General features: G+C 46.4%; 1 protein-coding gene across 4 annotated transcripts in view; it reads right to left on the reverse strand.

The window, feature by feature from the left end:
• The window catches only part of LOC144100802 (uncharacterized), a 222,720-nt gene that overhangs the window by 188,246 nt on the left and 7,739 nt on the right, over window positions 1-26,735 (reverse strand). Inside the window, exon 1 of one of the 4 annotated variants that reach the window (XM_077633664.1) lies at window positions 3,253-3,829. The exons of 2 other annotated variants lie outside the window; for them this stretch is intronic. In XM_077633664.1, coding sequence (XP_077489790.1) covers window positions 3,253-3,340 — 88 coding nt within the window. In that variant the 5' untranslated portion in view covers window positions 3,341-3,829. Of the gene's footprint in view, window positions 1-3,252; window positions 3,830-26,735 lie in introns of those variants that run through there. One more of the 4 variants, XM_077633665.1, reaches the window with a different exon arrangement.

The raw sequence follows: 26,735 nt of genomic DNA on the forward strand, positions 1-26,735 counted from the left end.
TATAAAATACTCCGCTACAAACAACCTCGGCATCATTTAGTGCGCCTGAGATATTTCAGGCCCGCTGACGTCGGATGTACACCACAGTAATCGCCATTATTTTTTATTTTTTTCATTTGCTACGCGCATCCAGCAGCTGGGCTTTTGAGCCCTTCTCGTCGATATCTACTCTTGGGGCGCTTTGTGCGTCTTGGGTACCTTGTTTCTTGTTGTTTTTTTTCTATAATTAATCACATGCAAACACTTTTAGTAAAACCAAGATCCTGTATTACTAGGATTTGCAATGCTTTTTTTTGTCAGTACACATGGTGATAATTGCTTTTTTTAACAAAATCTGGACATAATATTATAAGGGCAAGTCATCTCGTGTCCTGCTGAGAATAAAAACTTGGACCGCCACCTTTGCAACGTGAAATAATTAATTCGCTAGCTTGTCGCGACATATTTTTTTTGCGACACAAGCTAAACTAAATAAAAAAAATTAAATTTCTATCCCCGATATAATTATGAAGGCTTAAGCACAGAAGATCGCCCGGGATTAAACCGTCGCATTAGTGGCAGCCTCCTCCAGGGCCCAAGAAGAGCGATTTTTAAGGGCGAAATTGTAAATTGGTTTTGGGGGGAAAGGAAATGACGCAGTATCTGTCTCACATATCGGCGGACTCCTGAACTGCGCCGTAAGGGAAGGGATAAAGAAGGAAGTGAAAGAAGAAAGGAAGAAACAAGTGCCGTAGTGGAGGGCTCCGGAATAATTTCGACCACCTGGTGATCTTTAACATGCACTGACATCGCACAGCACACAGGCACCTTAGCGTTTCGCCTCCATAGAAACGCAGCCGCCGCGGTCGGGTTCGAACCCGGGAACTCCGGATCAGTAGCTGAGCGCCCTAACCACTGAGCCACCGCGGCGGGTTTACGGGCGGGTCATTGAAGATTTTTTTCGAGCTACTCATCTGTTATTTGCCGTCGGTTGTGGGCGAGAAAACATGAAAACAGCCGTGTTCTATCCGCATACTTGCCCTCTCTTTTGCAATTATGGCTGATATAGAAACGAATGCTTCGGCGGCTAAAAGTCCGCATGGTTAACGCTACAGCCCGCATGAAGACCGCTCGCCGCAGTAAGTCTTAACTAAAGTCAAGTTCATTGGCAAGCGGCAGACGTTTCATCAGCAAGAAATTACGCTAACAGTTTCCGCTGTGTAAATGATGTACATAATAAAAAAAACTGAAAATTGGTTCTGAGGAAAGGAAATGACGCAGTAACTGTCCACGTATCTCGGTAGACACTTGAACCGTGCCGTAAGGAATGAAAGAGAGAGTGAAAGAAAGGAAGAAAAAGGTACCGTAGTGGAGGGCTGCGGAATAATTTCGACCACCTGGGGATCTTTAACAGGCATTGACATCGCACAGCACACGGGTGCCTTTTGAGTTTCGCCTCCATCGAAACACGGCCGCTGCGGTCGGGTTCGAACCCGGGTACTCCGGATCAGTAGATGAGCGCCTTAACCACTGAGCCGCCGCGGTGGGTTCTTAGGTGCCTCACCAGAATTTTCCGGAGCCCTCCACTACGGCCACCTGTTTCCTCTTTCACTCGCACGTTCGTCCCTTCCCTCAAGACGCGGTTGATTTACTAAAATAGAACAATTTGCTGCCTTCCCCCACAAGTGCACCAGCGGCAGTTACTTGAATAAGTATGAAACAACTATTAATTTTCACTAGGTAACGACTTTGACCGAAAAAGCATGGTCCGTACTATTAATTCCGCGACTGTGCATCGCAGTTTTGTTATTGCGTGTCTCTGCGAAACTTCCAGACAGCATATAATCAGGCCACCAACGCAACAGGGCAGCTGTTGGGTGCGTTGCTGCCACGAATTAACAGTTGAAAAAAATGCTTAGCCGAAATTTTGTCATGAGGAGACACTGCTAAACGCACTTTTTAATGTCTCAAGTTCACTTTGGTATAGGCACTCAACAAGCTTTTCATGCCATTTTCAGAAGTTGCACTAAGTAAGGCAAAGAATTCTCTCAATGTCGACCATAAATTTCCTTCAGCATAATCGTAGATGAAGGCATCGTGTACCATGCGATAAGGTAAAAACAAAAAAAAGGAAGGATCGTGCTTAGCTTTGGTTGACAGCGTTTCTTGTGGACAAAAAAGACGCAAAGAAAACGAGATAAAATGAGATAGCTTCCCTGATGATGACATTTCGAGTATCAACTGCCTTTCCACCCTTATCTTTTAATACGCGCAGCGAATTGATTACGCCCATAAAGGTTGGCCTCTCTCGTCTTTTATGGTTCAATATTCTCTTGGAAGTATTGCCGTTACTAAATGCTGGCCCTGCTTAACGGTTCGCTCTGCGCAACAGAATGCAAATTCCGTTTTCCATTGCGCAATATCTCTTTGATTCCGAATTTTTATGGAAAGCACGGTTTACCAGGCTGGCTAGCGTTTATTCTCAGCAACTTACGGGAGGCATTCGCTGATTGCAAAAGTCTCCGTAAGCCCTTTCGCTCCGCTGCATCGCGATGAAATGCGTTGCGTTTGTTCTTTAGTGTCAGTTTATAGCACAAACGCATCACGAGTTTCGAGTAATGATGGTAATGATGACATACATTTTACTGAAACACAAAAGAATCTATGCGCGCCAATGCATTTCGCGAAACATTTGAATGCTCAGAGCATTGCGGCGCCTGGCAAAGGAAGCACTATAACTAGAAATGCTGTCCGGAATCACTGCCTGCGTATATACTAATAACAATAAACGTGTATGTTAGCAAAAACAAAAGCAGGAGCAGCAGAAATGCATTCCCAGCATTTGCGATTACTGATGAACGATTATAATTGTCCTCGAATGCAAAAAGGACACACTTTGAGTAATTGGCCAAGAACGGAGTGGCGCTTCCTATTGATAAGAAAAGTATCTAGCAACCACGAACTGCCACTCCTTTTGTCGGCTCTTTATCTCGTGGAAGTTCCAGTGGAACTGCATTATGCTAACGCTTTTTCTTCATCTGCAGCTTCTTCCTATTCGCCTCTTCTCTTTTTCTTTCCAAGCGCCTCACTCTACCTACGTGGTCATATATCCAGTGCATACCATTGAAAAACAGGGTTGGTGTTCATAGGTATCAAGTTGACTTTTGTAGTGACATTCTTATTCAGGCGGGCTGAACAGTGGGAGCGGAAAATCCGACCGGCGACAATCTGAGGCGCAAGCTGCAGAATGCATGCCTGCATTAAAGTGCTTACCGTTCTCGCACAGTTCGTGGGCATCCTCCTCGCCCAGGCGTTGGCCCACACGGTGCTTGCGCCTCCAGAAGATCCAGAAGGAACGCATCCGCTCGGCGAACGCTAGGAGCTTCGTCGCGGACACCCGGTGAGAAACCCGCGCACGAAAGACGAGACTTCTCCTCAACGAGGCCCTTGACACCGCAACTCCACAAAGAGGTGACAACAGCGGTTCTCAAAACTGAACAATGCACAGGCGGGTAACTAACTAGTTAGTCGTCACGCGCTAACGAGACGACTACGATGACAAAACGTTCCGGCGCCGACGCCAGCCGCGTTCGGTCGGTGCAAGATCGGCGGTAGCAGGGGAAAGGCGGCGGCACTTCGAAGTCAGTTTGACACATCGTAATAACGGCGACGCCAGAGTCGCTGGCGCAACGCCGGGCCCGTTAACCTGCTCCGGCGGCGGCGCTAACGGCGTGCAACGTGCTTCCTCAACCGACGCCCGGCGCACCACGAAAAAGTTTCGCGCGCTCCACAAGCCTTCCAGCTCCCTTCTGACAGTCGCACTCGATTCCCGCGCCCCGAATCGCGCGCGCGCCGATGCCTGCGCGAACTCCCCTACTTCCCTCTTCCCCGGCCTCCTTTCCCCAAACTCCCTAAAGCGCCCTCCTCTCTCTCTCTCTATCTCCCTTTTCTGTGTTTCCCTCCAGACCTTTCTCGACCTCGGTGTTTCCCCTCTTCTTTCCCCCTCACCGCTCTCTCCACTCTTTCCGTGCGTTGAGAATGATCCAGCATCCTCTTCAGACGCCTCCCTTCCCTCTTTCCGTACTCTGCGTTGTGGGGATGGCAACGCTGCCTCTCCAGTGTGCAGACAAACCCTCTTTTCCGCAGAAAGCATGGGCACACTAGCTGCTTTCCTCGAGCTGCCTCCTTTCCCCACGGTTTCCTCACTTTCGTTGCGTAGGGAAGCCTTGAACATACTCTTTCCAAACCCCTTTCTCTCTCGTAGTCCTACTATGTTTGGGGATGCCGGTGGCGTGTGTCTGGGGAGAACGTGCCGGCACTCAATCCCCCTCCCCCGAAGCACAGACCTTCGCTGAGACGGTGCTCTCCCTTTTTCTCCCAACTAGCTCGATAGCGTCTCTTTCCCTCAACGAGGTGGCGCCACTGCGCAAATTAGGTTTCCGAGTTTTCCGCTTCGCCGATCCAGAGGGCGCTGCGCAACGTCCGGACTCGGCTCCCTGATTGGGCATCTTGCTTTTCCTTCAGACCGAGGTCGTCTAGCTAGAAGAGCTTCTCCCTACCTTCTATTTCGCAGCGCTGCATTTGTCCTTCCTTCGTTCGTTCGCGCGCTCCCCGCTGCTGCTCTCCCTTTTGCCGCCGCGTTTCCCGATGTCGCGACGCGCTCTCTTCAGGCGCCGGGAGAACTCCCGAGAGTGTCACCACTTCCGATGCGTGCTCACAGCTGGCGCCACAGGGCGGGGTCCAGCGAGAGAGCTGTATCTGCCTTTCGTAGCGAGGCGACGAGCTACACAATGCAAAGGAGGAGGTGCCGCGGAGAAACGTGTTAGAGCTGCCTTCGTCCGCGCTACAAGTGCCGCACTAAAACAGGTCTCTTTTTATCACGCAGTAAAGGCTGTCAACGTTTCCGGTTGTGCTCTCACTAGCGTTTTCCTCGTCTCTGTAATGAGAGGAAATGAGTTCACATACGCGGAGGCCAGTCCAAAAAATGGCGCATCACGATAACGAGCGAGTGTGCGACACTGTCTGAAGGGCCCCTCGAAAGACATAAGGCGTGTTTTACTAGGCCGTATTTTGTTTAATAAGAATTCCCCGAAGGCTAGCAATCGCAGGTTGGAGGAAGGGGAGGGAGAAGAAACTGGGACTGGCGACATTGCATTGCAAGAAGGTACGCGTCGGAGTTTCTGCAAGCGAGGATTAGTTTGGGCAGTAAGGTGTTTCTCTATGCCTTTCCAGGTATTATTCTTGAATTGTGAGGAAGGCGATGATTTGTGCTTGGCGAGCGAGGTGTGCTACGTTACGGACAAAGACAAGAGCTCTTAAAGGAGGGCTCAACAGTTTCTTACTCTGAATCCGGTTAACACGATAAAGTTTTATGCTACCACTGTATTTCTGATAAACATCCATAAGACTGGCTTACTCTGGCCCTGCCGACGAAATACCGACGACTAATTTGATAGCGTTGCCAAAAAGTGCGCCCACCTTGAACTGAAGTCCTCTAGGCTGTTGCGTTGCAGTCCTTGACAAGATTGTTCGCTAGCATTGGTCGAACTTTTCATAACCTTCCGAAATCTGGAAACTAGGATTTTGCAATATTAGTGTCATTGCGGACGCCGCTGCGGAACATGATAATTTTTTTCACGGCTGTTCGCGTTTTCTCGAGGGGGTATACTGTTTTCTATTCCTCCTGCGGGCGCACGGATACAAGCATGTGTTTAGCAGCAAGGCGCCTTCGGCTCGACGTTGCAACAGTTGTATTGCGGTTCAGACGAACGACTGCGAATATTCCCCACTCGGCTGCCAGTGACTTACTCAAACCGCACTGAAGGTCGAAGCTAACAAATACAATTATAAAAGAAGCCTTACGAATCGCGCCATGAAACCTGATGCGAGAGGCCAGAAAGCGTTGAGACACGGCAGTTGCAAAAGTGGGACATAAACCGAAGAGGGCTTTTGGGAAATCCCTAAAGCTTTTCGATGTTCGCCTCACTCGAGTCTTTCCGGGTTTTGCTTTGCGCTCTTCTTTTCAAGTCGTTCCTTTGTGTTCGTTCCACCATTAAAAAAAAACTCTTTATTCCGTGCACTCGTGAATGGAAATGCGTTTGGAGTGGTATGGAATCGTCTTCCTAGTTAATTTATTACTGAAAACAAGATAGCACCACAGCATTCGACTTCATTTATTTTTTGGGCGGCTTTCGAGTGAACGTCGGTTAACTTGCTGGTTTGTGAGTGGTAAAACAAGAAAATATCACCGATGCGAATTTGTGGGTGAGTCTGATTCATTGGGAACCTCAGTGCAGGCGAGGCGGAAGAAAAACGACAAGGTCGCTGAACTCATTAGCAGCTACACTGATGAATGCGCTTGCTCGTAAACCCCATTATAAAGGGATTTTATAAGTGACAGCACTTTGGTTCGACGCACACCATTTGCACGTGCTACTTTCGGTTGCTTCTCTGAGTCATTCACCTGTGGCATTAGGGCTCTGTTCAACCCATTTACGAGTAGTACAGTCACCAGCAAAGCTCCAGTTTAAACTTCATAACTTGTGCTCGCTGTCCTTTCTTTTGTCTGTTGCAATTTGTTCAGGATGCGGTTGTCAAGAGACGGAAAGTTATTGCTGCATTTCTTCGCTGCCTAGTGGGCTAGCGTTTGTTCAATGGGATCCAGCGTGCATGCCCCGTCATCCTTCCAGGCTGCTCAGTGAACTATTTTTCCTGATCACGCGAAAATTAATTATTTTCAATGCGATAGCACTAAAAGCCTCACCAGGGAAAACGCCTGTCGTCCGTCGTAAAATTTGCCCATTGGCTGGAGAGCAGTGACATCACCAGACCGGATAATAGTCATTGGCTGGAAGAACGTGACGTCAAGAAAGCGGATAATTCCTCCAATAACACTTCTGTTGGGCCTAGATGGTGCATGATAATACTACAGAAAATCGATGAGCGCAAAACATTAGACAATCCACGTACACGAGAGAAACACAAGCACAGGCGCAGTTCGGATAATTCTCATTGGCTGAAGGTGACGTCACCAGACCAGTAGTGACACAACTTCCGGTAAATGCATCAAAAGCGTCTAATGTTATCGCGTCACCAACGCACAAGGTAACCCGATGTCCCTGTGATTTTTTTTCTTGATCCCATATCCAGTAAACTACTTTCCGTAACTGTACATCTGTGGTTTAGAATTGCTTGTTCCACAATTAAAGCACAGTGAACAAGCCGCCAATTTACACGGCTGAAAAAGAAGAAAACGCCTTCAGCCGCATTGCAAACATAGGCGTTTGCTTCACCTTATAATGGCGAATGCAGTATTCAGCACATTCGTACAGCTCATTTCATTGGCCTTATTATGTAGCGCAACAAAAAACAGAATAAAAATTTTTTGCCCCAAAAGCTACGCACCTCAAATGCGAGGCAGACTGTACAGAGCTCCAGGTTTATTTCGATCACTTTGATTTACCCATCACGAAGTCCCAAAACACGGGTGTTTCGTATTCTTGGCCCCATCGAAATGTGGCCGCGACCGCTCCCTGAAAGCGAATTTGTGAGCTCATTCATAACAGAAGAACGCCATAGCTGCAGGGCTACCGGGACGGTCCGGAGAAATTTAAAGGCGATGAGACGTGGCTGGGTGGCGCGCAAAGCGAAATCTGCCACTCTATAAATATTGTTATGTGTATAGGCACCGCGTAGGTAGATGCTGCGGGAAGGGCGCTAGTACGCCTGCATACGCAGCTGGTGATCTAGTCCTTGTTCGCTCAGCGCTACTGTCTCCCGAATATGAACGCATAACAACTCATTCAACCCACTGCATTCACTGTAAACACGAACAAGTTTAAATGGGAGTAAAAAAAGGCGTACGCCACCTTCTGGCGCATTCCCTTTCAGGGACAAGGTATACTGCTCAAGTCTAGGGGTAGATTTCGGTCAATAAATAAACAAAATGCTTACTCTAGGCTAGGGAGGCATATTCCCACCGCAAAGCATAATAAACTATGCAGTTAGCATTGGAAGAGGGCTGCTAAGCGTGGCACAGGAGGTCTTGAGGTTAGCAAATGAAGTAGATTGAAACCTAAGTTAAGTTCTTCATAACTAGAACCTCGCATGCTTTGAAGAGAGAATATCTTTGCATTGCCAGCCGTAAGCATTGCGTGCCGTTGGGGATGAAAATTTTTCCTTGCGGTAAAAGACATCTTACTTCCTTTTTACTCTCATGCAGGCTTACCTATGTTTAGAATGATTGTTAAATTGGCTAGTTCCTGTATTACAGTCATCTTCTCATCTCACAACTTAGGAACCTTAAAACGGTATCGAGGGCATAAATTAGGGGTGCAATCCCAGTCCGAACACACAACAGATAATTTTCGTTCGTCACAGCAAATTTTATGTAATGTTTTGGCCATGAACTTGCAGTAACAAAAGAATGTTGCGCAGTTCCTACAGAAAAGTGCTACAAACGAACAGACTACACAAATGTGGCACATGAAAAACTACAATAGTACAGAAAAATACTACAAAACAACAGAAAAATCTCCCGGTACTACAAAATGACAAAAAATTTTGTCATATTTTTGTCACGGTTCTGTCGTTTTTCTCGACTGGGTACAAGTATAATAATGCATATGTAAACAAATAAGAGGTTCATACCGGAAGTGAAGTGAAAGTTATGTAATGTAAGCAAACTGGGAAATCATAAACAGTTATAGCTGCTTTGCCATATTTCTTCCGAGTACATTTTAAGAGAATGAAAGAGCTGTGGAGTTAGTACTCCGTTTCTTTTCAGAATCTTTACTTAAACATATTCACGGATGGAAATCCAAAAAATGTGCAACAAGCTGTAAACCGGCAAGAAAAAAAATGTAAAATTGAAATCTGCCCTACGAGAAGTGAAATCGTTCTAGTCAAGAGCTTTCTTGCGGGTGTGTACATAGTTGCGATGCAGTCGCCCGAAAGTGCGTAATCTGCCTTCCCCCCCCCCCCTCCCTTCCCGCATGCAGAGGCCAAATGTACGGCACCTCCGAGCGCAGTGAATGAATAACTTAGATGCTTCGGAGCGAGTGCAGACTAGACCCGTCGATAGAGCATTTATCATGGAGAAGGCGCACTGCTGGAGAGAGATAAATATTTATCCTCGAAGAAACGGGCCCGTATAAATCGATCTTAGCGACGAAACCGCAGCAACTGCGAAAACGGACTCGCAGAAGAGTTAATTTTTTATCTCCCATCCCTCCTCGTTTTGAGCACTCTGTTATCATTAGCGCTGGCAACATGCGGCCCTTGAAGAGGAAATATCTATAAGGAAGCATCCACTCTTTTGTGACGCGCAGAGAGGAGCCTGTTCGGAGTACGATAAAGGGAGAACTACAGGACACAACAATGTAGTATGTCTTGTGCTGAATGTCGGGGAGAACTTTTTCTGGCATTGTCCCTCTAGTAAACATTTCATTATGTACAGTGAAAACTGCAGTGCACGTCGCAATGCGAGAATGGCTTCGGAAGTTGCATTGCCGACTGGACAGAGCCCGTCCCTGGCTTTCTCGTCGCACTCACCTTATACTATGGTCAACCTGGCTCACATAAGCCTACACGCATAAGCCTAACAGCTGCCTGCCAGTGCAGACCGGGGTGCATCACGTGACCACTACATCAGCGGTCACGTGACTAAACGCCTAAACAGCTATCGCTGAATATCGCGTTACATAGTCGTAACCGTCCTGTGAATTTTTTTTCCCCTATGGTCGTATTTCAATTTAAAACTGGTCGCACAGTATTAACTTCAGTTTCTTCCAGTTGTTCAGACGAACATGCGCTTCAATGCGAACTGAAAATGTAAGAATTACCAAACTAAAGGTGTCGTCTGGAAACTGCCTGCCCGATTGGATACAGTTGTCTGAGAGAAAACTTTTTCCCTCTAGCGAAATATCATCTCCTTGACCGGTGTCTGTTCAAAACATGGAAAACAGCTTGGCCACAAATTGAACTCCTACAAGCGCAAAAGATACTCTGATCGCATTAAACATGCCCTTAACTGAAAGCGCTTTTTTCTCTAGACATAGGCAACAAGTAATTTTTATGTCACGTTCCTTTTTACGTCCTTCAAGCCTTGTGGCTACTTGCTTGACAGCTGAGTGAATTGAAAGAGCCCTTAAATGAAAGCGCGTTTTTCTCTAGATAAAGACAAGTAATTTTTATGTTACGTTCCTTTTTACGTCCTTCAAGCCTTGTGGCTGCTTGCTTGACATGATAGCGACATCGTCTTGAGCCATGTATTCTATTCCGGTGTATTCTAGACCGGTAGCGAAAAGGCCGTTCTGCCTGAGGATGAAGCCTCCCAACTGCCACGGTGGAGTGCGCTAGGTGGGTCACTGGCGAAAAAGCCATATCCTAAAATCCATTATAAACTTCACAATCTGTATACTCACACGAAAATAGTTTTTGCAGAAATGACTTTCATAAGCTTTTACACGTATATATCGAAAAACTGAGAACTTTATTTCGCTCTTGAGCGTTTCAGGACTTTAGTGCAATACATATATTCATTCAACTGTCACTCTTTGCAAAATGCCGAAAGGATCGATGAACGACGGCAACTGCAGAAAAAGTGAAAGCTGAGCTAAGAAAATCAACATTAAAGTTTTATTTGCCACATGTGTGGCAAAAACATGCTCAAAACACTCCCGGGTAGAGCCTCACTATAAAGATCACCATGATAGCGCGGCGAAGGCGGCCGCCTCGGTCACTCAGGAACTAGCAAGTGTCAGAAGAGTAAAGAAGCCGTCTTTGCCAATCGCACACGCTGAGCACGCCGAACACACTCCCGAAGCAGACGAATATTTCTGGGGACCACAGCATAGGGACCGCTGACGCGCACGCGTCTCAGCCAATGGAGGCGCTATCTGGCTACCACGTGACTACAGCTGCAGAGCAACGTTTGCCTTTTTTTTTCATTTGCTGGTTTGCTTTTCATTTTTCTCAGCGAAATCCGGCACTGTAGCAATTGGAAGCTGCTACCTCACCTCTTCACGGTGATACCACGACGGCGCTGGCACGTTGTCGAACCATCACAAGCACGATTTGCTCGCAAATCTCACCAAGCGCACATATAAAATAAGGTCACGTGCAAGCTTACCACAGCATATTTAGCTCTAATTTTTCGCCACGAGACAGAAACATGACCCAGTGATCGCGAGAATAAAATAAATTGAAAAATTAAGATTCCAAAATCGGTCATTTTACTTGCCGCTTTCTCTCGTAACTGTTATGCGGGTGGCACATCGATTCCCGTTATTTTTGTCAGTGACCGAGAAGAATCTTCAAAAGAAGCACCGTGGGGATTTCATGTTTCTGAGCTAGCAGAAGAAGAGACCACTGTCGTTTGTGCCCCACGTGATACGCGGGACATTACAGGCCAAAAACGAAAGAGCCGAGAGCTTATTGGTAAAGAGATAACTATGTGGTAACTTTGTTAGTCAGCCTAGAGCGGTGTGAAGTCATGGTTCAATATGGTTCTGGCTTTCGTCTTCTGAGTCTAAGGTTGTAAAATTAATTCTGGCCGCGGTGGCAGAGTTACGACGGAGGGAAAACGCAAAAGCTCCCGTGTGCTGCGCTATGTCATTGCTGCTGTTGATGATGATTGTTATGAAGAAGATGGCGATGATGATGATGATGATGATGATGATGATATCCCTTTTGAATCGACCGGACAATGGACGGTAGTAATCCGAATAATCCAAGCTAAAGGACGCCACGGGCAACTCTGGGCATTAGAAACACATACCATATCATATTAGTCAACGGATACAGCCGAATTCCACCAGCGGGTATCTCGTCGGGCTTGTCCGCTGTTAATCGCCGTCCCAACAATTAGCTCGGACAAGACACACGTTCGCAGGTTGTGCAAATCGCTGCTGCCGAGAGCGTCCGCTTCTCTCGCGAGGCGAGAGGCCGATAATTCGATAAACTAGGCTAACACCGGCTAACTCGATCAGTGCGGAAATAAACGCACCGACGAGTGGGAACAATTTCATTTGGGCGAGTTCCTCTGCTCTGCCCCTGCCCAGAAGTGGGAGGGAATAACGAGATGCTGGCTAGCGGAAATTCACCAAAGGCAATTTCAAATAACTGCCGCACTTCTAAAGAATAAGCTGTACGCGGCACCCGGGGCCACGACATTACGTTTCCTACCAGGTGCTGAGCTAGGGTGCATCACTGCAACGCGTACCCACAATTCCAGACAAAAGCATTCTTGAGCGGGTTTATAAACGCAATTTGTCCGTATAACGTAAGCTTTCTCTATTACAATCAATATACCCATCACTATATCCGCAGATCACCCGACGGCAGTCTTGCATTTTTTTTTTTTGCTATTAACGTTTTTGCTGTCGTCAAAAGCGTTCCCATTGGTTTTCTATAGCAGACTTAACTGCTCGTTCCGATCGATGAAAACACGTTAAAAGGAACACTTTGCTATGTATCAAAAGAATAAGCCATTACCTTCAATATTTGAAATAACAGTACCTTACAATTTTCTAATATTCATTTTCTTCTTTGGAAACCCGGCGGACCATGCAGCCCACCTGGTCCCCCACCTTACGGAATTTGGCCAATGTAGTGCCTGGCCGTCTGTGTTTGTGGGCGTAATTTCGACCGCCTGGGATTCTTCAACGTGCACTGACATCGCACAGTACGCTGGCCTCTCCATCTATATTGAACCACCGCGACAGGGATCGAATCCGCACCCTTCGGGTCAGCAGCCGACAGTCACAACCACTGAGCCACCGTGGCGGCAAAAGTATAGGCAGGAAAGCGGGAGATTTCGCTATAATCTACGGTGACAGGATGGTTGATCGCGTCAGTGGAGTCGTCTACCGGATTTCACTTTCATGCGGGGGATATTATGTTGGTCCGACAGGTCGCTACTTGAACGATCGCCCGAAGGAACACGATAATTGCCTGGACAAGGTTGCATGTTCTAATTTAGTGCTGCATTGTCGAAAACCCGACCACAACTGTGCCCTTTTGTTTCAGAAAACGTCCGTCATTTTGAAACATAAAGATGAGACAGCAAGATAGGTAGTCGAAGCCGATCACACTGATAAGGGCAGTTTCACATGCGAGAGCAAACCTTCATCATCGCCATTAAGCTGTGAAATTGCTTTCTTAGAAGGCGCATTTTTGAAAATATAATAATAAAAGTGAGATGGGCACTGTTTTTTTTCCGGTTCTTTGTGTTTGTTTTTGTCCTGTTTGACATTGCTTTCGGCGGGAAAAGTTATAAATGCACGTGTGCGTAATCAAATTTTCAGCTGGAAGTAAGGGTTCGTGGTGTATTCTCCATTTCGCTCCCCGTTCTTGCTCGTCGTTTGTACCATAGATTGCAACCAACTCGCCTAGCTACCCGCTCTACAAATATGAATAGCCCTCGGTGACTCGTCCACAATCATGTTCATACCAACGTCACGTACGACGTCACAAATCACGTTTAACTGAGCTGAGGAAATGCCAACGACTGCACTGATGACACTTCTTTCGCTGTGGAGACCACTCTAAATGCGCACAAAAAGTGAGCTATCGGTGTCGACGCATTATAAAGCATATTTATGCAATCGATTGTGTGGTATTTAAACTTTTTAATATTATTATTTGTACGCGTTTATGATATCGCACGAAAAGAGCCAACCGCAATCGGGCTGGAGCAAACCACATGAGAAAGGTGTCCTTGGATCACAGTTTAGTTTAAAGGCAGGAGAAGACGACACGCCGCCGATTGCGAATCGCACCCCCGACCAAATCTAGCCACGTGTGATACTCCGTGAACGGAGCTACTGTGGCGGCCGTCCGCCCTTGTAATTTCGTGCGCGTGCGTATGTGTGCGTGCGCGCGCGCGTACTTGGGAACGCGGCTCGCATAAATGAGGCACACATGTGCAATCCTAACGCACAGATACCAAGAGACAACCCCAACAGTATAAACACGGGGGGAAGAGAAGCGCTGCGACATGTAGTCTTTCATTTTGCCGCCTAAGCAAGAAACGTGATTTCTGCGAAACACTCTTTCTGAAAAATTCTCCTCCGAAAAGAGGCTGAACATACACCCTCCGGGTTTTCCACGATCTAAAACGAGCGTGGTTGCTCCAATCCAGTGGTTCTCAAACGCAGTGAGGCCGAAAGAAAAGCTCGCTGCTGTCTTATCCTTTCCTCCGCAAATCGATACAGCAGCGCGCGATTTCCTTCACGCTGCCACTCTAGCTTGTGCGCCGCTTTGCTGCGGTTGTTCGAAACACGCGCACGTGAAGGCCGTCATTTTCGCCGAGTCCGGAACCTTTTACCTTCCGACCTCTCTCTCTCAGGGGGCCCAAAGTGAAATGAACCTAGCACTTTGACGTGTGCTAGAAAAAAAAATTCTTGAATCAAGAATAGAATGTGTATTCTTATGGTGCCGATCCTTTGTTCTATCCTACAGTTCTCTGTGTTCGACGAAATATGTACCCTGAAGATAACGAGTTTACTCGCGTGAGTCTTGCGCAACTGTCGGCACTACTATGGGCACTCCCTGTTAGCTCATCGCGCAATATGTTCTTGTGTGAGAAATCGGACGGAGGACACTAGCGCCAAGATAGACTGCGTGCCTGTGCTGGCATCCGCGTTATTTGACGCAAGAAGCTCCAGCGTACTGGCTGGCCGACTGCCACTGAAACGACAACGGGTCCGACTAACAAGGGCTTACGGTGCAGTTGCCTCGCCGCCTCCCCGCGAAGATGCTGCCGAAGGGAGCGAGGCTGGAAGTGAGCCAGGGCTACTTTCCCCTCAGCCCAGAGAGGAGTGAAAGCAGAGAACGGGGCATAGAAGTTGAAAAGAAAAATGCGAAAGTAGGGTGCATTTAATACACAGGACGCAACAATGGAAGACGTCAGTGGCGAAGAAAGGAAAAGAAAGGAAGCGAAGGAAGGACAATGTAAGAGAAAGGAAAAGAAAATGGACGAGCAAAAAAGAAAGAGGAATGCACGGGAAGCAGGCCGAGAAATGAAGGAATGAGGAAGGAAAAACGGTAGGGAGAAAGAAAAAATAAGTCAGATAAAGAAAAAAAGGTGACAATGAAAGAAAGCGGCACAAGACAAAGGTGCAAGGAAAATACGAGAAGAAATGAAAACAAGAAATTCCGACTGGACCCTCGAGAAAAGTCCGAATAAAGGAAGAAGCGAGAGAGGGAAAGAAGCCGCGAAAAAGGGAAGAGATGGGGAAGCTCCTTGTTTTGTTTTGTTTTCTCCTCTTGGGCGGAGAAGTGACAGCGGCGTGCCGCATTCCTCCGACTTCTCCCCTCTCCCCATAACTCTACCTACTCCCCGGAGCCCGTGTCTCTTATCGTTCGGGTCCACCAGGGCAGCACTGCCTTGGGGAGGCAAGTGAAGGCGGGTGTTTACAGCAACGACATTCTACGACACTGATGGTAATGCCGTTTGCCCCGAAGTCACTCGTGCAGCTACCGCTTTGAAAAACACGAAGTAAGGAACACAGGATGCGAAAGAATAATGCGAAGGGAAAAAGAAGGAGGAATTAGGCTGGCTGCACCGTATGAAAGAGGTGTCGTGCGGGAAACGGGTACGCCAGACCGAAAGCTACCGAAGGAGAAAAAAGAAGGGGTGAGTGAAAGAGAAGCAAGGAAAGTAGAAAAGGAGCCCCGTTAAGGGCAGCATTCTGGGCACGCCCGGGGCCCTCTCTGTTGAAGTGGCCGGCTTCGAAGTAGAGACGGCAAATAAGAGAGCCGAGGCGCGGCCAGCGTGGCTGCCGGGCGTGTGTTGCAAGCGCAGCTGCCGCACACCGTCCCTAATAAGCGCCGGCCTTCCCGCTTGGGCATCCACTCCCCGGCGGCTGTGCATCCCCAAGAAGAGGGCGCAATTTCGTTGGATTGGAAAAGCCACGGCTAGTAGAGACTTCGAGGGAAGCCAGCCGACCGAGTCTGTGGGCTCTACCCGATACCCCTTTCGGTTGATAGCCTAAGGCCATTTTCCCTTCCTATACATGCGAACTCGCGGAAGGCTTTGAGCCAGAGGCTAGAATTTATCTATGTACCATCTATTTACCTCTGCGCCTATCTATCTTCCTGTATATTATACCTACCTACTATCTGTCTGGCTATGTATCCATCTCATCTATCTATATATCCGCCTAAATATTTATTTATTTATTTAACTCTATCTGTCCTCATGTGCTATCTGTCTGTATACCTGCATGTCTGTCTTTCCTTCTACTTGTGCTGTCTGTCTGTCAGCTTGTCTTTCTGTCTATGTGATCTGTGTCTGTCCCTATGCCTGTCTGTCCATCCGCCTGCTTGTCTTGACTGCCTGGACGACTACCTATCTATGTGCGTATTACTACAACGTGTTTGTGTACACTTGATGCGATGTGTAGCGATATATCTACTATTCCGCCTGCTCGCCCACAGACGAACCAAGCAGGCAGTTTACGTGACCCTGGGAAAGTTCAGTGTGCCAGCAGCGAAAGACCGTCACCCGCTTTCTCCTCTGGCCTAGGCACACAACACTTGAGTGGTTATCAGACCCACAAGGGCCCCTAACACGAACATATACCGCCTTTGCGGTCGTACAATAACAGGACCACGTATCGAGAGCAGGGGAAAATTAAAGCGGAGCACTGCGAAAAGAACGGGGCGTAGTATGCTTGGAGACATACGAATGCGTGGCATGGGAATAATAAGGGACAATAGGAAGAGTGCTTTACTTCTGGGTGCGAAGGGTGCTGCTGTCGATAGTAATGCAGTTAGCGACGAAACAAATTGCTCCTCTCCCCACTCTCTTTTCGTGACTTCAAGCGAAGAAACATGGTCTGCATTTGTCAGGTGGCCTGTAGAAATAATAACCCCATTAACGTGCCGCTTTTTGTGTTGAGAGTGCCTTAATTTGGCTACTTCGTTGTTCCGTTCCGTTTTTGCCAGTAAAAAAAAAAAAGTTTAGCGCGTCTCATCATGGTGAAACGTTTTATGTATAATTTCCAAAAAGGGAGTTATTTCGGGAAAATTGTACGAAAGGGAGTCAAAGAGAGTACACAAAACAATATATACTTTCAGGAATAAAAATTCACGACACTTAATATTGTTATGCATTGGCAATGCCATGTCATTGGCAGGTGTTGATGCCTTTACCGGAAGTCAATTCACTTCTGGTCTCGTGGCGTCGCTTCACTCAGCCAATGAGAATGGTTCCGTCTGGTGACGTCACTTTTCTCCAGCAAATAGGCAATTTTATGACGAACGACGCATTCTGGCTCCATGGGGCTTCTGGTGCAATCGCATTAAAAATGGCTAGTAGCTCTACGTTTACTGCACGAAGGTTTTGCCGTTCAAAACTGAATTGACCGTTCAGCGCCAGTGCAATTTAACTATCTTGATTTGATTAAATTTGTTCTTTGCTATGTTTTACACGGTCCACTGCCCGCATATCTCACCCTGTGCCTTAGGTGGCATCATACACTGGCCGGACAGTCTATTTTAAGGCATTTCAAGTTTATTAGAATATATAAATTTAATCTAAAAAAATTGTTTTGTAATTTTAAAGATTAACGAGGTAGACCGCAAGGCCATGGTCCGTAAAAAGTCCATTGCGTTAAACTGGATGCGAGGAGGTTATCCCCAAAATTACCACCGCTACTATACTCGACTCGTACGCGCTTAGCACGTACACGTGAAACATCAAAAATAGAGCCAAGTTAGGCTCATGTGCTCCCAAATCATTCGCGAACACCGCTCGTTCCGGGCAGCACTGCGGAGGGTCTGTTCGAGGACTGCTCTCGAGGTGATGCCGGTGATTGCCGGCCAAAGCAAAGCGCGAAGAGTTACCCGAAAAAATAATAACTAAATCTGGCAATCGTTTTCTTTTTAATTAGGGCTATAACTTGCAATTTCATAAGCTGCTAAAAAATATTCGTTTCTTTTCTTCCAGGAGCGCTAATTACAGATACCAAAGCCCTGTTCGTGACTGCACACAGGCAGTCGTGAAAACCGAATGATATATCACTTAGTTGTTGAGCTCGCCCGCTCATCCTCTCCCCCCCCCCCCCACCCCCCCCACGAACACACAATTTAAGTGCGGGTGATTAACCTCAACAGTTTTCTAAGTGTAATCCGAAACTGCACATTTAAACGTGAATTCCCAAAGTTGGACGCGACTACGAGCGTATGCTTTGGTTACAAAACTGATTGCTGGATTTGAAACACTGCTACAGAGTTTGGAGCATAAAAATCCAACTCGTTCAGTTGAAGTTCTGCGCCCTATGAGATGAACTGTGGCGTCGCGGAGTTCCCTAGTACTATTCACAGTCCCTAAGCCCTTTTATGAGCCCACATTAAAACATGGCTCATCTCCGGAAACTACAATAAATAAACTGCTTACTCAGGAGAACTACCAAAGCTAAACTAATGTGAACTTTGGCACGTGGAGGCGGATAGCGGAATGATGCGCTGCCAAAACGAGACATCCGCATCGGATGCGACGCTACGGTAGTTACAGAGCAACCGGAGAGCGGGCAAGGTTCGCGGCGTGCAATTACCGCTATTCTGTTATGTGCGGTTCCAGCAATTATATCTCCCCAAGGTTATAGGGCTGTCGGCAATTGCGAGAACGGTAATGATCACTCCTCCAGCAACAATCGAGTCCGGTAAAACGACACCGCCGGAAAGACGACTCGGAGTGACATCTTGATAACGGCGGCTAGACTACACCATCTGCTACATCATCTGCGCTCGCTCGCAATGTCCGTCTTTCAGCGACGGCCAACTTCGAAGCTGCCGCATGTGGACGCACTGGCCTCTAATGCACGGCGGCCGGACGCCATTTAGGCGCAGGCTGTAGGACGACTAAGCGGGTCCGCTCTCGCGGCAGTGTGCGTTACCCCAGAGTGCTACGAAGGCGCACAAGCCCGAAGTGGTGGTTGGAGGCCGCAGTGCGTTGCCAAGGCCGAAAGCATAAGGCTCGGCCAAGGTCGCGTGGATGTAGCGCATGTTCGCGGCGTTTATGCGTTCCTTCCTCGAAAGCCTTTCCTACGCGAACTGCGCCTGACATTGGAAGCGAAAAGTAAAACTGCACACTACAGAACAAGCTCATTCCAAGACCACGGGATGGAAGTTGCTCTTGTTCGAAAGTGACACATATTGGAAACTTGAAACGCATTTATGTTTCGGAATTGCAATATACCGCTTCGCAAAAGCAAACTACCAGTGTTGCGTTCGTGCCTTTTGCAAGTGTACTTTCGTAATACCCATTGTATCCGGCCCTTGTATACAGAGCTTTTATTATAATTCAATTTCCTTATTTTGTTATTCTTTATATAAACCACCATGCCACATTTCCTGTTTTATTTTCTTTTTTTTTTGCGTCACAACTTTGTTGTACTTGTGCTAGTTATTTCTAGCATATCTGCTTTTATCCTTTCTATTTTTTACTGTTGTTTAGCATGCTCAACTAGCGAATGTTCCTATTGCTTTTCAGCCGTTATCCTCGTTAACCCTACTATGCCTTCGTGCAACAAACCCAAATGGGATTTAGCAGTAGGTTCCAATAAATAAACAAATCGCGTCAATCGGCATCGCATGGCTGGCATTCCACTGCTTTCTTTTTCAGTCGTTTGTGCCTCGTATGTATTCATCGACTGTAGCGATCGTACTAGTAAACATGTACACATTTACGATAATCAGGCTCTTCACGAAGCTCCAACAAACACATCATAACCACGAAAAAAAATGGATGTTCAAAGAGCTTTTAAGTAACCATGTTTTTCGTAGACGTCTAGCTAACGCTGTATAAATGCTAACAAACTTCTCAGTGCTAAAATTGTTGGTGCTCGTTCCTTTTTGTTTTTCCAAACGTAATTCTGAAATGACTGCACGCTCCTGGGGGCAAAGTATATCCAAATAGAGCAAAGAGAGAGGGAGACATCAGCAGTGACTATCCAAATAGCAAAGAATTAAGGCACTGCTGAGAAAAGAGAGCACAAAACACGAGAAGGTTGTTTTGCTCACAAGACACACGTGGAGCACTTTCTTAAAAGCGACTCCTTTAAGTCTATTCAGCGTTTTTAACTGTCCTTTCTCTGCGAGTACGTTCAGAAAGAAGTTTGCATTTTTGGTCATGATGATTTTGTCCATGATGGCTTGTTTGTGCATTTTCCTAAACAAACAATTGCATGTGAAAATCATACCCATAGATCATCGCCTTCAAAAGCAGCGGGTGTACCTTATCAAAGCCAGCTGGTCTGATACAATAGAAACTGGTGCCAAAGTTTCTCACATTAAGAATTCTTCAGAAATCGCAGGGATTCCTGCGCGAAGTAATATTTGCATTCTATTTATTTTGCTAGAAATTAGGGCCAGAGAGGGGGAAAGATTTTTCTCAGCGCGTTTAAAACCGCTGCCATGCTACTTTGCGCATGAGAGGTAGTTGAGGACTAAAAGGTTGTTGAAAAAGAGTTGGTTGCAGAAAAAAACAGAAAAACAAAATAGGAAATAGAAATGCAGTCATGGAATTCAGGTTCAGGCTTTTCATACGGTGACACACAAAATTTGTCAAGAAAGATAATGCCTCAAAGATAAGCAACAGAAAGTTCAACGAATTGCGCTGCTGCAAAAGCCAAAGTAACGAACTTAATAGGGATTCTTATTTGATTGACATAACTGTCCGCATTTTACCTAAACACGCATAATGCTCTGTTGCTTAAATATGTTCAATATTTTAGCAAAGTGTTTGTGCATGTGCATTGTTTTTGCCTGAAAGCTTGGACCGATAACTGCTGGCTAATGGGTCACTGAGACGGAGACCGCAGAGTTTTCAGACGGCTTGGAAGTAGGCGTGGAAGCCTTAGTTTCAGGAGCAAGTCGATCGAACAAAGAAAACTATGCTCACAAGGCGGCAAAGTTCACATGCAATCGTCGCATTACTTCTAGACTTGCATCTTTACCGTTAATGGCGCATAGCATTTTGTAGAGTCCCTGCAATTCCGGCACTAAATGACATTCGCGAATAACGTCCTCCGCTTTTTAGTTTCCCAAAATGTCGCCGCGAGGTAGGGTTTTTCAGTGCCCGTTTGAAGAATCCTAACCCCCCCCCCCGCCCCTCCCCCTGCCCCCCCCCCCCCCCCCTCAACCTCGCTATGGCACTCTGGAAGGCAAGTCGCGAACATGACTGGCTTCATAACAGCACAAGTTGAAATAATTCAACAGATATAGTTAACATATCTGAGTAACATACATGTTTAGATCCACTCATGTCTGCTTCCTACTCGCAAGATACTTACATCATCTGCACACGCGAATAAGACGAGCTGCTCGCTGAAATGATTCTCCGGGTTTATTTAGACAGCTGGTTCTATCTAACGTATTTCAGCCTCCCATGTACAGTTCTTTTTTTCTAAGCGAACGCGAAACGACAATCTAAGTGTCCATGCAACACCAACAATTAACAGCAGACAGGCTGCAAAACTTAAATTTCATCGCATTATGTGGCCACAACCTCTAGACCTTAACGGCTATCACGATGTGATGCTCTTGGTGACGTCACGTATTTTGAATCGTGGACATCATTGCTGTTGCCGCAGTGCTGAACACCTGCACTAGTTCCGGCTCTCAGCAGCCAGCGTGCAACAGATTTAGCGTCCATGTTTCTAAGTTCTCTTAAACCACAAGAGTAAAAATAAAGAACCGGGATGGAACGCTGAGTTAATTCCCGCTTAATCCTAAGCCTTGTCATCACGTATAAGCAAGCTGATGGTGAGTTGATTTAAAAGCACCATGACACAAGGTGTTTTAAAACAGGTATCTAACCCATTTCCCAAGCGCTTTACGCTAGAGAAGCTGAGCACAAGGCCGGGGGAGAGCTTGCAACATAGATAAGCAAGGAAACAGGATTAATCTTAAAGACAGCCCCCTCCAATTACTCTACTCGGGAAAAAAAAGTGATTGTATGGCATTTTCTGGCTATGTTTAACTTTGTGCGAGAGCAAAACACGCATTTATCGACGAGAAAATTGGATTTGAAAATTTTCCCCGCCAGTCGCTTCAAACTCGTGACGCGCTAACCGAAAAGGGAACTTTGTCGCCCCTTCATTGAGGTTTTATTTTATTCGAGATGTTTGTCATTAGGCATAATGAGAAAGGGAGAGGGGATATGGAAGAAAGTTAGAAGAAGGAACGTAGACAAGTTTCGCTTAAAAAGTGGCAAACGTTCTCGATAAAGCGATGAATGGCGCTGCAGCGTAGCCTCTGGGATTCGCGGTGAAAATGGTGTGGGCGTACGAATTTCACTCGCGAAGTCCACCTATGAAGACGACCCCTGTATTTCGGCTTTTGGTCTTTTCCAATTAGTGAAAGCGCCGTTTTAGGTGAGAGTGGTCACTTTGAAATTGGAACGCAATTGTTATTATAGATTACCGCTGGTCCTTAAGGGTCACCGAGTGGATTCCAAGAGAAGGCAAGCGTAACAGGGTTGCGGCAGACCGTTAGGTGTGCGGATGAGATTAAGAAGTTTGCGGGGGTAGGGTGACCGCAACTGAAACAAGACAGGGTGAGAGAGATGGGAGAGGCCTTTACCCTGAAGTGTGCGTAGTCAGGCTGATGATGATGATGATCATATTGATGCAGGACAGCTTCTATTTATCCTCTATGTCCCTTCAGCATAAATTAGCGATAGGCGATGATAATAGCCACTACGGAAGACTGGATGGACGGTGATGTGGCGAAAAAGTGAAGCGTAATTAATTAAGTGGAGTAATTACTGAAGCTCGGAAACAATGCCACGCAGACAAGAAAGTAACTAGAGACTAATTACTGATTTTATTTACACTGTGAATAAGAAGATATAGGCATTTTCCTAGCCGCGTTGCCACCACTCAGAGCGAGTGCCTGCTCTGCTTGACCGACGACTGGCTGTGTTTCACCGCTGCTACCGTCGACCTAAGCGCTGACCTAAAGCCCTGTTACAATACTTTTTATTTATGCATCCAAACTACTAGATAATAGAACGGTGTGCAGTTTAAAATTAGAGTATCTGGAAAATAGATTCGAGCGCTTTAATGCAATAATAAGGAGGAGCCGGTGTCCCAGTTTCTAGTGTCGAGTGCTCGACCGTGGTGATTAGCTAAAGCGAAAAGGCGTGTTATCTGAGCAAATGTCAGGCAGCGCCCAGGTGTGCTAATGGGGACGCTACGAAACACGGTCGGATACAAGGCACAAAATCAGTTTAGATTCGCACAGCGCGAAATGGTAAGCCGCGCTTATGTGAGTGTTTATCTGTCCAAACTCTCTCAATCGTAATCACACATGCTACGTGTTAGTTTAAGCAGTAAAGAAACGTTTTCCGAGCTAGAATCGTTTAAAGCGCGTACCGACAAAAGCAAAGCACATTTTAACCAAAGACCTAAGGCAGAGGTTAGCAGAATTTTTTTTTTCGTGCCATTTGCAAAATGGGGACCGTACCCAGAAAAAAAAAATGAAAAGGTATTAAAAAAAAAAAAGCAGACATGCACGATACACCCTGTAGAGCATGCACCACCGCGTAATTAGGTTTGCTGGGGCAGAGCCACCTTTTACGACCAGACGGGCTGGGTGGCTGGGACTTTTGAGATTGAGGGGGCCGGTAGCGTGGAGAAGGTAGAGAGCGTGGCAGAGTGAAGTTTCAGCGGGTGACACGTCCGTACCCTCAGCGGGACGGTCCCCGCAGATCTGCAGTTCCGGAGCGCTCGCTAATTTGCCGAGGTTTTGTTGACTCCGGCATCTGGCCGATTCGACGTCGTGCACTGTTCGAGTCTCTGCGTCGGAGCTCAAGCAACGTCGATCCAATTGTTTTCCTCTGTGGGCTGCACTTTTTCTATTGTTTTTTTCCGCCTTCTTTTTCTTTATTTTCCAGTCTTTGTCTTGATCGCTCGCTTGCTACGATCAATTAACGAGTTTTTTTCCCCCAAATCATTTGGTTCTGTCCTTTCTTTGCACTTCTAATTTTTTTTTTACTTGGATGTTCTCTCTCTTGGTTCTCTATTCGATTCGATGCTCTTAGTTACTTCATTATTCAATTTTTAACTCACTCATTTTAGCTCACCTTTTCTTGCATTTTTTTTTTTGTTTTACACTGCCTACTATACATACACCAGCACTTCATTTCAAATCTGCACTCGATTTTTCTTTACTTTCCTCGTTATGCACCCTTTTGTTAATTATTTGTTCTTCTTAATTTTATTCCATTTTTACTTTTTTGTCGCCTATCTTAGCTCTACTTCTTTCTCCCTGCTCGAGTTGAAACCGGTTTCCTCCGGTTTTCATGAATTACTTTTTTTATGCCTTATTTCGTAAATTAGTTTGTATTTACCTACTATATCACGTATGAACATTTTTAGTTTTAAAAATTTCAGAATTTGTATTGGTGCCTCATTTCGTTCTTCCATTCTTTTACTTTTTCTTATTTATTGCATCATTTGACTTCGTTTTATTTCTCTGTGTTAATTATCCTATTTCTTTTTTCCTGTCCGTGGTCATCAAATTAGCTGGCCCTTTATATAATTAATTTAATTGCTTATATTTCTTTTTCTCGATTGCAATTGTTATTTGCTTCCTTTAGTTTTTATTCCCTTTCTGTGCTCACTTGCTCTCCTTCTTGTTCTTTCATTCTAGGCGTGGGTGGGAGGGGGAGGTGGGCGATGGGGGAGAGGGGGGGGGGGGGCAGGTGAGGTATTTGTTATTCCTTCATTCGATGTTTTACTTCGTAGCATTTTATGTTCTTTTTTTACTTTTCGCGTTTATTTTTCCTTCTTCACGCCTTCGAAGAGACAAGCGTGCCCTCCGAACAACGAATCCAGGACCGAAGCGGCTTTTCAGCCCCTTCCTTCGAGCGGAAGAAAAAAGTAACAAAATAAAAATAATTGTTTTGCTAGTCTTCTCCGAGCGACGCTAGGATGAATCCTGTCCAGGGCCAACGCCCGTGCATAATCCGGATTTGTGCTGGCGCAGCGACAAGCGAGCGGTTCAAGGGTTTCGGGTGGGCACACACTTGACACGGCGCTCGTGTCCGAGGCTGCGAGGCGTAATTGTGCGCGAGCCATGTTCCGTGCCACTGCAAGACAAGCGCGGGTCATCATTCATTAAGACAATACAGGAGAGCGGCACGCCGTTCATAATTCACTCGGACGCCCCTTAACGCGAGCCTTCCCGCGTTAACACCAGGGGAGTCGCGCTGCTCTCGAAGGGTGTTCCGATTAAAATTTGACCGTGGACAGCGCAGCCGCTGCGACTAGCCGAACTTTTAATCGAGACAGGCGCATACGCAACTTATGACAAGGCTATTAAGGCTGGAATTATTTACTATCCTACTGAATGCTTTGCTTTTTCAGTTCTGAATGTCAGTTCTGAAAGCAAAATAATCCCAATTTATATACAGCAAACTCTGTTTTTCTTAACTGAATATTGTTCACAGCGCAGGGTAAAATATAAGAAAGCAGGCAAAGTTGTCAGGAAAAAAAATATTGCAAGTGTTTACGCTCTCCTAAGTTCGACGAAAGCGAACGCACTAAGTTCGACGAAAGCGGTCGCCATGCTGCTGCCTCTCATTTGCTAATGTCTGAGACCTACAGTAAAGAAAGTATGAGACATATAGACCCTTCGGTCACCTGGGCTAACATGAGGATCTTCAGTGGCTCCGCATCAGTGCCACCCATTACTGTCCAGATGCTCATAACAGCTCGGTTACTACCTGGTTAATTGTACTTAAGTTTTGAGAGCTCCACATGTAAGAGGGATTAATTTGGGACGGCGGAAGGAAGATGGAGGAGGCAGCGACCAACTTGAGCCCAAGATGATGTGAGGATTCTCCACGAATGGTGTCCCTATAACAGATTTGGCTGCAATGTAGCGAATGAGGTGACGTTAACAAAAAGTAAACGCTGTATTACGCTGCAAAATGCGTACAAAGAAAGCAAATCGAGCAGAGGGAATCATTTTTATTCAGTTACATTATTAGCTATATTTTTTAACATCGCAGAAAATAGGGAGAATTTCAAATACGCGATATCCATTTCATAAATTCTCTCCAAGGTCCAATATAAAACTTATTCCGGCCATTTTATTGGCAGCATTCGCGCTCAAAAGTTCAGCGACTGCGCGCCGATAGTACCCATGTGCAACGATACAGCCAATGAGGCCGACAGGAAACTGTTCGGCTGCAATCATTTCCCGTTTCCACAGCGTCGTTTTACATCAGGCCGCGTCATTATGCTGCCGAAAAAAGGAAAATTTTAATGGTTTGTAATTGCCGATACAGCCGGGACAATCGCGCGCCGGTTAATCACCGCTCACTTCTGGTAACGAAGCTCCAAAAAGCTCCCAAGAAGCGATTTCGTAAAACCTGCGACAAGGACCCCATCCCCTTAGAGGAGTGGCTGTACACTCGTCCACACACTTGTCTGCAGCGCTCGAACGGCGCGCTCTGTTGTGCATTCATGACATTCGCAGCTGCATGTCGGGCTCGATGTAGCTTTTAAAGACATGGAGAATTAAAAACGACCGATGGGAATCTGCATGCACGATACGGTCTTGTTTCGAGAGCTCTAGACAAGTATGTGGACGATTGTACGAAGCCTTGCTGCGTCCCATAAGCCTTCCTTACCTCGGGTTTTCGACGTCGCTTTTTTTTTTTTATTCAGGCATTTTTTTCCCCTTCGCTGTCTGCTGGACTGCCTCTGGCAGCATTTCCCAACTTGCAGCGAGAC

The sequence above is a fragment of the Amblyomma americanum genome, chromosome 8 (genome assembly GCF_052857255.1).
Source record: "Amblyomma americanum isolate KBUSLIRL-KWMA chromosome 8, ASM5285725v1, whole genome shotgun sequence".
NCBI lineage: Eukaryota > Metazoa > Arthropoda > Arachnida > Ixodida > Ixodidae > Amblyomma > Amblyomma americanum.